Source organism: Mesocricetus auratus, unplaced genomic scaffold (genome assembly GCF_017639785.1).
Source record: "Mesocricetus auratus isolate SY011 unplaced genomic scaffold, BCM_Maur_2.0 Super-Scaffold_100015, whole genome shotgun sequence".
NCBI lineage: Eukaryota > Metazoa > Chordata > Mammalia > Rodentia > Cricetidae > Mesocricetus > Mesocricetus auratus.
In genome coordinates, this window is record NW_024429198.1 from 53,823,616 (window position 1) to 53,836,165 (window position 12,550).

The following is a 12,550-nucleotide window of genomic DNA, read 5'->3' on the forward strand; positions in this document are numbered from 1 at the left end:
GACACGGTGATGCCCTGACTTCAGCAAGTCACTGATTGAGATCACTCACTCCTTTTTTACAACCACAGTTAAAATATCTTAGAGCCATAGTTATGTCCCAGACCCTAAAAGCATTAATTAAGACGGGACTGCTCAAAGACGACCATTGTGAATCATGTCCATCTCCAGTGGGGACATTTCTGAGAATTACAGGGACTTAGGCAGAGTTTACGTCCATTTTCCTCTTCTTCTGAAACCCCTTTTTTATTTTGAAAGGGAAAATTAAGGGGGAGGAGAAAAGCTTAAGGGCAGAACAATTGTGTAGAAAACAGGGCTACCGCTAATTACGGTCTCAGGACATCATCAAATGCAGCTTGAAAGGAACTGAAGTGTTTGATAGCTGTAGGAAAAAGACTCTGTGTCTGAATTGTAGCCAGAGTGCCTGCATTGCCTTTAAAAGCCATGATGTTTTCCGTGTTCATCCTTGAAGCAGAGACCTGGGAAGACAGAACAGAGTCACTGGTGGAGTTGAGCGTTGGGGCTGCTAAGAAGGCGAGCACTGAGGACTGTTGTCTCTCAAGCCAGGACTGGACACAGGACATGCCCTGGGCCACAATTATAGTATTATACCAACACTAACTTCAGATATTGATAACTGTGTTTTCTTGATAACGTCTTTAAGATGGTTGGTCCCAGTAAATGAGAAAAAAAATATCTGATGCCAGAAGCTAGATACACTTTAGAGTAGAGTTGTTTCGAGAAAGAATAAAAGAAGAAAGAAAAAAAGACTTGTCTAGTGAAGAAACAGAAACGGTTCTGAGCTGACAAGGGATGTGTGAGGCTTGCAGAGACACTGTGTGTACTCTGAAAAGAAAGAATGGCAGCCAGCGAGTGTGACAGCCAGAGGCTGCAGCTGCACATAATGCGCTGTCTCCACACCCCCCTGAGGAGGGGCTTTCAGTGTGGTGTCTGACCTGTGAGAAGGTGCTAAGAGGTCCTCTTCCTTTACTTTTGGTGACCTACTAGGAAGAGCTGCCTGGCGGAGGGAGTATATATGCGATCTCTAGGAAGGCGTGCCTGTGGTCCTCTTTCTGCACGAAGAGGCCAGTGGCAGAAATGTGCCCAGCCCAGCACCACCCACCTGGGTCTTAGTGCATTCAGACATGAGCTGACTGTACTCTCTTCATCAATGCATTGGCCAGATTCCCACATCATAACTTACAAAGGGGACCCGGAAAGGGAACACAGGAGGCTGGGAGGCTGACACCCAACATGAAGGTGGCTTTGACATTGGCATCAGTGCCTCAAACCTCCCTGGGTGTCGTCGCCGACTTCCCGCCCCTGCTGGCTGCTCAGCGACGTCTGACAGTGCACAGAATTCGTCCAGGTCAGGTGCTGCACTCGCTCTGCGTGCTGCCCTGGCTGCACTCATCAGTGACAGACGAGATAGATGCAGCCCCAGCACGCCGCAGTTACGTCCAGGGCAAGAAGAGGCACCGGGCGTTACCACGCCAGTGTGGCTGCCACAGCCTCCGAGGAGATGCTCCGGCCACTGTGGCCTCCAGGGGATGTGACGGCACAAGCCCAGACCTGAAGGATGCAAGTCCTGGTCACTGAAGGAGCAGGGATGGCCGGAGGGAGGGAGAACGCTGCGTACGGTGGAAACACTCCTGCCTGGCATGGCGTCCCAGAGCTCTGGCCCAAGAAGACCAAGAGGGCACCGTGTCTGGGCAGCCTTAGGTAACTGTCAGTCGGGGAGAGACACTTAATGTGGGTTTCTAGATAGGAAGCTCTGCTCCTCGCACTCTTCCCGTTAGACTTCCTGTCTATTAAAATGTCAGCCTTATTTAAAACAAAACAAACAAAAAAGCTGGAAGGGCGTGATAGTTGCAAAAGTGGTCTTCCCTGCTCCTAGGCTGGTTTCTGTCTGAAGAAAGTCACTGTGCTCCCTGCCTGGTCCCTCATAGTCTGCTTACAGCCAAAGGAGCTGTGCATTAGGACTGAGAAGTCAGGTTCCAGAAGAAAGCAGTGCGGGCGTCAACAGAGAGGAATGCTCTTACAGCAGTTTGCCGGTCCCAAGCAAACCACGGCTCCCTAGCACCCCTGGCTCCCATAGGCGGGGTTTCTGCACCCCACCGATTGACCTATCCACACGGACTAAGTCATCCGCAGTCTAACCGTTTCAAGTCTCTCTGCCCTTTCCCTGGGCCCTTAAAGAAGATTCTTTCCCCCCTGCTGTAACAAAGGGGCATTTTAAAGGCCAGCACACTGTCAAGACTTCTCAGAGGTGTGTAAGACTCCCATCTGTTACCAATGTCTCCAGGCACCTGAAGACACACCATATAAATTTTACAACCTTCCTGTTGGCTACACTGTAATTAGGGTATTGGTTGAGACCTGCAGCTGCTGTTACATGTCTATCTTTATAATCCCTTGCCTCTGTCAGACAAACTGGAAACTGAAGTTGGAAACCACATAACCCAGCTTTAATTGCCTGTTTATCTGTTTATCTAAAGTTGTTCCTTTACCAGACATGTTTAGCCTAACATTTTACAAGGCACTGGGGTTGCTGACATGAATAAGACTGTTCCCTGCCCTCTAAGAACCTTCTAGAAGGGGGGAGGGTGAAAGATTGCAGTGGAAATTTTAATTGGGCGGAGGAAACACACGGGAGACACGTGCAGACAGGAAACCAGAGCTGTTGCCTGTCTGACTCTGTGTCCTAAACAAAAGCAAGGGGTGGGTCCCAGGAGTGGCTCGGTTCTGGCTCAGAACCACTGAGCCTCTCTGTAGACCTTGTTCTCCTGCTTTGGCTCCAGGAGCCATTGCCGTGCCTGTGCTGTGTCCTAGACTGTAAGTCCACTGTGGGTTGAGTGCCAAGTGGACTCAGCTGAAATACCAGTGTGCTGTGATTAGAAACTCTGTAATCCCGTGGCTGCTACGCTGACCCCAGAACTCCCCACCACGAAGGCTTCACGTGTCAAATCTCCCATCTAATGCCTCCGCACCCATTAAGGAGCAGTTTGCGGGTTGCCTCCTCATCAGGGGCACTACAGATCCGTGTTTCTTCGAGCATTTTCCTCGGCGTCCCCCGATGCTCAGTTTATATACCCTTTACACCCCTCTCCTCCCTCCCCTCGTCATGGACTGATAGACTTTGTCCCCCCAGGCATCTCCTAAGCTACAGCCATTGCTCCTAGTGCTAGGCAGACCGCCCCCTCCAAGCCAGTCCGTGTGCCCTTGCCTTGAGTGTGTCTTTGCTTCTCGCCCCAAACTGTCCTGAGCTTACCCGTTCCGGTTCTGCACCACCCCTGTCACCAGCAGCTTCTCGAGAAGCGCTTTTGTTGAACAGTGACATTTAGAAACCAAGATGGGACATCAGGGTGCTCGCTGCTCCTGTTCTTCTACGGAGTGTACTAAAAAAAGAAGGCACGTACCTTGTCCCAGTGTTTCTTCTCAAGTCTGAACCTGTCCTGGGGTCCTTGCTCTGAGAGGCACATGTACAGTAATAACGTGTGATGACCGGAGAACGTTTCCTACCATTCATTTTTAGTCATTTACGTGATGTGTGCACGCATGTTCATGTGTGTGGATACCCATGCAAGCATGTGACGGAGGACAGAGTACAACTTGTTTGGGGCCTCACGTTCACTCTCGTCTAAGAGAGTGCCCTCGATGCTTGCCACTGAGTGAGCCTCCAGAAACCCTCCTGTCTCCGCCTCCCATCTCGCTGTGGGATCCCTGGGCTGGTGTATCTGGCTTCACAGGGCTTCTAAGGATCTGGACTCCTCGGGCGTGTGCAGTAAGCACTGACTCACTGAGCCTTCTCCCAGCTCCCAAAGTCTTCCCTCTTACTCAGGTTCCGGGTAGCTGTGATTTTAGGCGTGGCGTGGGGGGAGGGGTTGGCCTCCTCTTTAGGGGTTCAGTGCAGGACGGGGGCTCGGTGGTGTGCCTCAGGCTTGTTCTGACTGTACCGAGGAGGGGTTGGCACATTGCTTGCAGCTTTTAGGAGCTCATTTTACGTCACGCGTCTGCCGCACACCTGAAAACCTTTGTCAATGTGTGCTGCACTCACAGAGCGCTCTGCTTGCTTCTAGGTGCGGCCAAATCAAGCCCAGCAGCGAAACCGGGGTCCACACCCTCTCGTCCCTCGTCTGCCAAGAGGGCTTCGTCCAGTGGCTCCGCGTCCAGATCCGACAAAGATCTGGAAACGCAGGTCATTCAGCTCAACGAGCAGGTAGCACACTGTCCCCACCCCTGTCCCTTGGCTCTGGGAACGGCAACTCGAGTGAGGGGTGAGGAGGTCACACCCGCAGGCCTGGGGCAAGGGAGAGGAGGCAAGACAGAGCCAGTGAGAAACTAGGAGGGCCCTGCCCAATAAGGGATACTCAGCGGCTGATGACGAGCACTGTTAGTCACAGAGCTTGACGCCAAGCACGAGATGTGTCAGTCAGATGGTACAGGGTGCAGGCCACCCTCCCTGCTCCCTGGTTCCCGGTGCCCGTCCTGGACCCCAGGCCTTGTCTGCCCACTCCTGGCTGGTCTGAAAAGTGTTACAGCTGAATCACAGCTCAGCTCGCTCCCTGCCGTCCCTTCCTTTTTTTTTCAGCAGCTGGTGGCTGAGCCTGCCTTATGTGACAGACGCTGTGCTTAGTTCTGGGGGTGTAGTGGTAACAAGATGGATGACATTGTCCCCTCCCTCAAAGCCTACTGACATCAGAAATTAGTACTGAAATTAGACAGACAGACAGACAGACCAAACAACAAAACAAGACAAGAAACCAGCCCTCCCTACAGTGGCAGGAGCAGAGTACCTGGGAGCCCTGAGAGACCACCAGTGTGTTTTAAGTGGGAATGCTTTCCTGTCTTAACAGCCCTCTCTCAGCTATGGTAAGCCTAGCTGCATCAACTAACATTCTGACGTGAAGCCTTAAGTATTGGGCGTGGGGTGCTACTCTGGGGAGAACTCCAGTCTAGCATTCAGGAGACCCTGGAAAAATGATTTCTAACACGTTAATACCTAATTTTGCCTACAGTAATGCAGCTTAAGATTAGTAAGACGCTGGAGAGTGTGGTGCTCACTGCAGAAGCTACCTGCTTCCCGCACCAGGGCCCCGCCATCGTGAAGGAGTCTAGGACGGGAGATCCTTAGACAGCCAGCCACTGGCTGAGCCTGTCCTAGTCCTTATTCTGCTTCTTGATAAGGCAAGAGTCTGAAAGCAGCGGTTTGGGTTGTTTTTTTTTTTTCCCCCACTCAGGAATCCAGTACAGAGTCAGTCAGGCTTAACGAGGGGCTTTGAGTTGGCCACACTAGCAGGTAAACTCTTAAGCCCTCTCAGGACTCTAATTGTGTTACCATGGAATGTTCTAGTTACCTGCTGATCTTCCACTGGAAGCCAGAAGGTTTTCAGTAATGACTTCTGCGCAGATTTAAAAAAAAAAAAAAGCAGTAATGAGCCTAAGCCACAAGCTTACGGTGTCACACAAGCCTGCGTGGGTCTGGTGGCAATCGGACCTGGGCTCATCATACTCTGGATTTATGCCCCTCCCCCAAAGCAGCTCACAATTTTTCTTTATCATTGCCAATGCCCCCAACATACCCCGCCACCCCAACATAGTTTCCAAATTCTGACCACATGGAAAACTCCAGTTCCTGAGTTGTTCCCAGTCCTTTCTGGCCTCCTGTCCTTGCTGCTGGCTCTAGGTTTCCGTTGTCTCTCAAAATGCTTAGATGATCCCTAATGCCACTCAAGACAGGACAGAAGGGGCAGGATAGGGAATAGTCTACGTCAGAGGGAGGCCTCGCTTGGGAGGAGCAAACCTCTTACACTCTGTCCTTCAGAGGACAGGGGAGACACAACCTGAGCTGGACAGATGTTTTCCAAGCTCTCACTCAGGTTCGTTTCCCTGGCAACCTGAGTTCAAGTACCTGCCCTTGAAGCCTTCAGGAGCAAGACCCAAGGCTAAGGGGTGACCATGCAGGTGTCCCAGTGTTGGAATTAAGAGCACAGGGACAAGAAGAAGCCAAGGGGAAATGCAGAGGCCGGAGCCTGAGCTGTGGCTGTCATAGAGAAGATGACAGCTGCCATAAACGTAAAAACTGTTCATTTTCTTGGCCCTGTTCTTTATTCAGGCAGTCTCCGGTGATAAACCACAGAAGTACACCGCGCTGCACAATCCCAGCGGTAGCAATGAGTCAGAAGCAAAGGGAGGAAGAGGTGTAAATGAAATGGTTAGAGACTCTTTCCGGACAGTGGGTTAGCCAGCAGGAAATGGAGGCTCTGCTGTCACAGACCCTCTGGGAGGACCCACAGGCTGTGGACACTGCTGGGAAGTTATGACAACAAACTTCCCCCTGGGGCCTTTGGACTTGACTTTCTCAGCCTTGGTCACTCAGGCGTCCGCTGTGATCTGTGAGGAATGAGGCTGGAGCTGGCCGTCTGTCTCAATCACTCAGGCGTCCGCTGTGATCTGTGAGGACTGAGCTGGAGCTGGCCGTCTGTCTCAGGGGCAGCATTCAATGGAATTGCGTTTGCCAGCTGATCTCTGATCATTTAAAGTGGCCACTGCCAGGATTTTCTTTCTCCCTTTCTCTTTTTTTGCAGTGTCTTTTTTGTTAAGATTTATTTATTTATTACATATACAGTGTCCTGCCTACATGCCAGAAGAGGGCACCAGATTGAATTCTAGATGGTTGTGAGCCACCATGTGGGTGCTGGGAATTGAACTCAGGACCTCAGGAAGAGCAGTCAGTGCTCTTAACCTCTGAGCCCTCTCTCCAGCCACTTTTTTTTCTTCTTTCTTTCTTTCTTTCTTTCTTTCTTTCTTTCTTTCTTTCTTTTTTTCTTTCTTTCTTTCTTCCTTCTTTCCTTCCTTCCTTCCTTCCTTCCTTCCTTCCTTCCTTCCTTCCTTCCTTCCTTCCTTCCTTTCTTTCTTTCTTTCTTCCTTTCTAGTCCAAACTGGTTTTGAGCTCACAGTGACTCTCCTGCCTCGGTCTCTTGAGTGTCACCACCATGCCCAGCTCCTGTCAGCTTTTCGGGGGAGGCAGGTGTTGACAGGTCCATTCCCCTTCACTAACGTGTCAGGAATGCCAGACTGGCCCAGATCATTCTGAGTATTTCCACAAAAGGCTCATCCCGGATTCTGTATGTTAACTGTGTCTGCTGTGATTTGGATGTGAGCGCCATCCCAACCCCCCAGTCCTGTGCTATAACACTTGGTTCCCAGCAGCAGTGCTGTTAGGAGAGGTTGTGGAAACTAGAAGTCTCAGCCCAGTGGGAAAAATTGGGGTGCCGAATGTGGCGGGCCTTAAAGGGTGAGCGTAATCCCGCTTCTCACCTGGATCAATGCTTCCTGACCAGCACCATGTAACAAGCAGCTGCCACTGTCTCCTGGTGCCACAAACCATGCCCTCTGCTGTACCATCCATGCCATGGTGCCCTCTGACCCCCCAAGCTGTGGGTCACAAGAGACCCACCCTCAAGTTGCGTCTGTGGGAAGGAGCTAAAGTAACGCCCCCGCTTGGTTTGGGGGAGCCGCGGGTTGTAATCCTCCTGCCTGCGGCAGGGTTGGGAGGGGAGTCCATGGCTGAGTTCAGAGATGGGATCTAGAGTCGGGAAGTTTCCCTCCCTCTGAAGTGCAAGCTGGTCACCTTGTGTTTTTGCAGATGTGTTGTCTTAACAGGAATGAAAGTTCAGGGTTACCTAACTGAACCCACACGCATTTGCCAGCGCTTCCATGAGAACATCTGTGAGATGGACACCAAAGGCTCCGCCCCAGCATAGATCTGATTGTCAGATGTGGGGTAAAGGAAGAGCTGGTGGACCAGTGTGCGTTTGAATGTCAGTAATCCCAGGAGTCATGTACCAAAGGCCCAACTTATTTTTAAAAAAGAGGAGTTTTTGCACTTCAAAAGCAATACTAAAATAATGGACTGTTTTGTTTCGTTTAACATACCTAAAAGTAAACCTCGCCTAAAGAAACCAAGACTTCGTTCATTCCCCAATGTTTGCTGGGCCAGGGTTTCTTCAGCCTTCTGCACCTACACCCCCTTCTCACTCCAGAAGTTTGCTGTGCTACCAGGTTTGTAGGACTATAAAAGGGAAAACAAAACACATGAACTGGCTATAAGTCATAAGGAAATTTTATTTAAAAATAGTTGTTTTTTTTTTTTTGAGCCAGCATGGTGGCGCACACCTTTAATCTCAGGGCTCACCAGAAGGCAGAGGCAGGCAGGTGGGTCTCGGTGAAAGAGAGGACAAATGTGCCCACTAATGAAGTGGCATTTCTTTGTCTAGCAGCACCATACAAGCAAACGAATTTGCTGCTTGTTTGCTAAGGAGTGCTAGTGGAAAGTGTTGCTGTTTGTTTTCTGTAATTAGACCATCCTGTGTCTTTAAGAACAATGTGTGCAGTGAAAGCACTGCAGTTCAGGACTCAAAACGCTCTGGGTTGAGACGCCTCAGGCGGCGTACTGGAGGTGTGTGTTGTGACAGCCTGCACGGTGCAGAGTGTCGGGTGTCCCTAACCAAAGCTGCAGTGAAGTCCCGCCATGACCGGGGAGCTGTGCCAAGAGCGCCTCGAGTCCATTGAGCATTTGATTTCTAACTAATCTCTAATTGTCGAACACCACCAGCTTCTCCTGTCCCCCTTACATTCAGTTGCACAACCCAGTGCAGGGCCATGCTCCACCGGCCAGGACCTTTGCTCTACATAAATGTAAATAAATAAAGTATTGCAAAAGAGGAGGCTCTCCGGGACCAGGAACAGGGAATAGTTTGGACCTGTGTGCGCCTGTTATACATGTCAGAGAGTTGCATCCTAAGAACTAAAAGTCCACAGACCTCCTTTTCAGAACTGACAACACCCAGAATGTCAGAGTTATGATGGGCCTGTCTTGGTTGTTAGCTCTAGCCCATGACTTGCAGTGACCTAGAAGTTAGAAACTTCACAATTCTAGAAGGTTCCTAAACCCACCTGGGGGAGGGGGGAAGATGGCGAACCATGTTTGTCTGCAGCTCGTCTGCCACCCTGCCCTTCCAGCGACACCCACAAGCCAGAACTGGACAAACGGAGCCAGATGGCCGCAGCCCGCCTCCCACCGCTGCCACAGGTTCTGTGTGCACCGAGGTCTGCCTCTCAAAGGACAGCGTGTGTCTGCTCTGACCTGACGTCTGAGGAGTGGCTTTCCATACCAGTGATCTGAAGACGGGGTCATAAACACACGCGCACGCATGCACACGCGCACGCGCGCACACACACACACACACACACACCCCAACACACACCTCTTACCTCCCTTCCCAGTAGACTGTGAGCAAGTACTTTAGTCTGTTTGGGATGTTGTAACAAAAGCTGGGTGGCTTGTGAACAACAGAATTTTATTTGTTACCGTTCTGGAGCCTGTGAGGTCTGATATCAAGACATCAGCAGATCAGTTGTCTGGCCAGGACTCATTCCTGGTAGTCTTGTGGCGGTGAGCAGGTAGAAGGATCCCTTAGGCCCCTTTCACACTCAAGTCTCGTCCCCTCTGAAAGGCCCTGCTTCCTGGCACCGTCACAGTGTAGGATTCCAGCATAAGAATTGGGGGGAGACACAGACATCCCGGATCATAGCAACAAGGTGTGGTTGGGCCCACGTTCCCGAGAAAAGAAAGGCTGTGTAAGCTCAGGTGCGGCTGTGCTGGTGACCGGGACACCCTGACCGGCTGATAAATAGTGTCGAGAAGCGGCCAGCATGGCCCTGGGGTCTGACTCCAGGCCGTTTCCTCCCCCTTACACGTGCGTTTCCGTTCGTTTCTGGGTCTCACTGCGTGTGTCCCCCATGGTTGTGCACAGACATAGGAGGTCACGCTTCTTACTCCATCTTGGGGTTTTCTCCCCCACCCCACTCTTCCGCAGGTACATTCGTTGAAGCTTGCCCTGGAAGGTGTGGAGAAGGAGAGGGATTTCTACTTCGGGAAGTTGAGAGAGATCGAACTGCTGTGCCAAGAGCATGGGCAGGAAAGTGATGACCTCGTGCAGCGACTAATGGAAGTGCTCTATGCCTCAGACGAGCAGGTGGGTGAGCCAGGCCGCCAGCCCCGAGAGTAAAACAAGGCCCGCTCAAAGGGCAGCACACCCATGCATCTCACACGCTTTCCCGGGGCCTAAAAGAGGATACAGCCCAGCTGGGTGGCCTTGATGGTCCAAGAGAAATAAGTATGCTTGCCACCAAGATCTCTGTTCCCCCATGCCTGTGAGACGTGCACCCATAAGTTAACGTGGGAGGAGCCGGGGCAGAGGTGGGGCCCTGAAACTCGCAGCCAGACCCCAGGAGGTTCTCAGCTCTGAGCAAATGGGTGGGAGAGGGTTGTGTGAAGGTCTGCTTTCTGGAAACTGTTAAGTGAGAAAACATCTTTCCCCATCCCGTTGAGCCCCGCCGCTGTCCATTTGGATTACGTCGCTGGCTTTCTTTGTTACCCATTGCCGGGACAGACCTTGTTGAAAATACTTCCTTGGTAGGGAGGACCTGCCACTGAGCACGCGTGCCAGGGAAAGACCAGGGATGTGACTTTGTGACGGCCATGAAAAGATGTGCTGGGCGCGTGGAGCACACTTGTCATCCTAGTGTCTGAAAGTGAATCCGGGGCTATCCTGGGCTACATGAGACCCTGGTTTTTTTTGGGTTTTGGTTTGTTTTTTAAAGTGGAAGCCAGTCATTGTGGTGCTCACCTTTAATCCCAGCACTCAGGAGGCTGAGGCCAGTGGATCTCTTCGAGTTTGACACCAACCTTGTCAATATAACAAGTTCCAGGCCAGCCAGGGTTACACAGTGAGACCCTATCTCAAAAAAATAAAATAAAATAAAAGAGAAGGGAAAGGAAGAGGGAAAGGGGGGAAGGAGAAAGGAATTGAGGAGAGGGGAGTAGATGCTGGGCTTAGGGAAGGACATTCCGGACCAGGAGGGATAAACAACAGAAACCTTGGTGAGTCAGCACAGCCTGCGTCTGCCAAGAGAGCAAAGCCCGGCCCCGAGGAGAAGTCAGGCCGATTGGAGCGGCCCCTGCTGTGGGAGGAAGAGGCCAGGGCACGGCTTCGAGCATCTCCTTACCCTAGGCCAAAGCTGCTGGAGTGTTTGACTGTCTGACCTGGAGGCCTGTGGGTACTCTGAGGGAACTGGGGTGGGGGTGCCGTCACATGTTAGCCACCAGAAAGCTCGTGTTGTCTTGTTCCAGCCAAAAGCAGATGTTTCCTCCACATATGGCGTAAAATCCTAGCACTGGGACTTCCACCGGCTACAGGGAACTGTGCCAGGTCTGGGAACTCCCCAGCATGGCTTTCATTTCTCTCAATTTTTTTTATTTTGTAACTCTTTTCTCGGTGACCAATAGCTGAAAGTGTGGATTCTTGAAGCCTTGGGACTCCACCTAGTTAAGTCACCAAGGCCATGATGATGTCACAGAATGTGGCTCTCAGCATGGAGGCTGGTTTGAAGGGTACCTGTGACCATTGAGGATGTAGGTCATGCAGTCTGGCGGGCACACGTCAGTTACAGGGGCAGCCTCTGAAGCTTGCAGGAGATGACTTCAGATGAGCGCTGCGAATCCTGGGAGGCTGGGGAGTGCATGGGGCTGCCGTCTGTGGCTGTGGGTACTAGCGGGAGCAAGGCCAGCATGCAGGCTTGGATCTTGTGCCCTGGATTCAAAGCCAGAACTGGTCCCAGGAGGGAGACCCGGCCCTGGAATGTGGCCTGGTGAATTGAATCCTACCACTGAGTTCCTGGCTGAGGACAGGCAGGCGAGCCTGAGGCCAGAGCTCCAGGCGTGATCTGAGGAGGTCCTGCCTGGATGTCCACACTCAGTTCCATCCCGCCACTCCAGTCCCCCGACACGCTGGTGTACCTTGCCACCTAGGAACCACAGAACAGTTCTCGTACTGTGGCTGTGGTTACAGAGCACTCGTGCCCAAAGCTCCTTCACCGGGTCAGGGTGAACGGGCGCATTAGGCCCTTCTGCAGACACCTGGGGCGGGGGTCTCTGCACTTGAGGGCAGTACTCAGGGTCTTAGTTCTCTCGAGTCTTACCGAGTCCATGTTGTCCTGTTTTACAGACGAAGGCAGCAAACAGCTTCAATACTTTGTAAGCAACTAGAATCCAAATCCTGAGCCCATGCTCTCCCATCCCTGTCTGAGTGGTTGAGGGTTTGCTTTTCTCGCAGGGTGTCTGGTACTGGGTATTAAACTCAGTCTTGTGTGTGCCAGGCACATGCTCTACCACTGAGTAGCGCCTTAGCCCCGGATTGTCATCACGTGGAGAGAAATGCGCTAAGGAAGAGAGGCCAGGACATGAGCATACCCACTGAACTACCGCACAGCCAGGAAGACTGTTAGAGGAGGCAGACATCACCCAGAAGGGAAGCGGGCTTCATCCCTGTGTGTGGCGGCACCGTCCTTGCGTGCAGTCCCTGGCTTAGTGTTTCCAGTTCAGGGTACATCGCATTGCAACTCTGTCTGGAGAATTCCCAAGAGGCATCAGGCTACAGTGAGATTCCCACAGGGAATAAGGCATTTGGTCCACAGTATGCCAGGGTTC

At 51.8% G+C, this 12,550-nt stretch overlaps 1 protein-coding gene across 3 annotated transcripts in view; it reads left to right on the forward strand.

Annotated features, from left to right (window-relative positions):
• The window catches only part of Mapre2 (microtubule associated protein RP/EB family member 2), a 139,296-nt gene that overhangs the window by 118,956 nt on the left and 7,790 nt on the right, over positions 1-12,550 (forward strand). For all 3 annotated transcript variants that reach the window (XM_040757938.1, XM_040757937.1, XM_005065335.4), the window contains 2 exons: positions 4,077-4,216; positions 9,879-10,037. In XM_040757938.1, the coding sequence (XP_040613872.1) occupies positions 4,077-4,216; positions 9,879-10,037 (299 nt within the window). The remainder of the gene's footprint in view (positions 1-4,076; positions 4,217-9,878; positions 10,038-12,550) is intronic.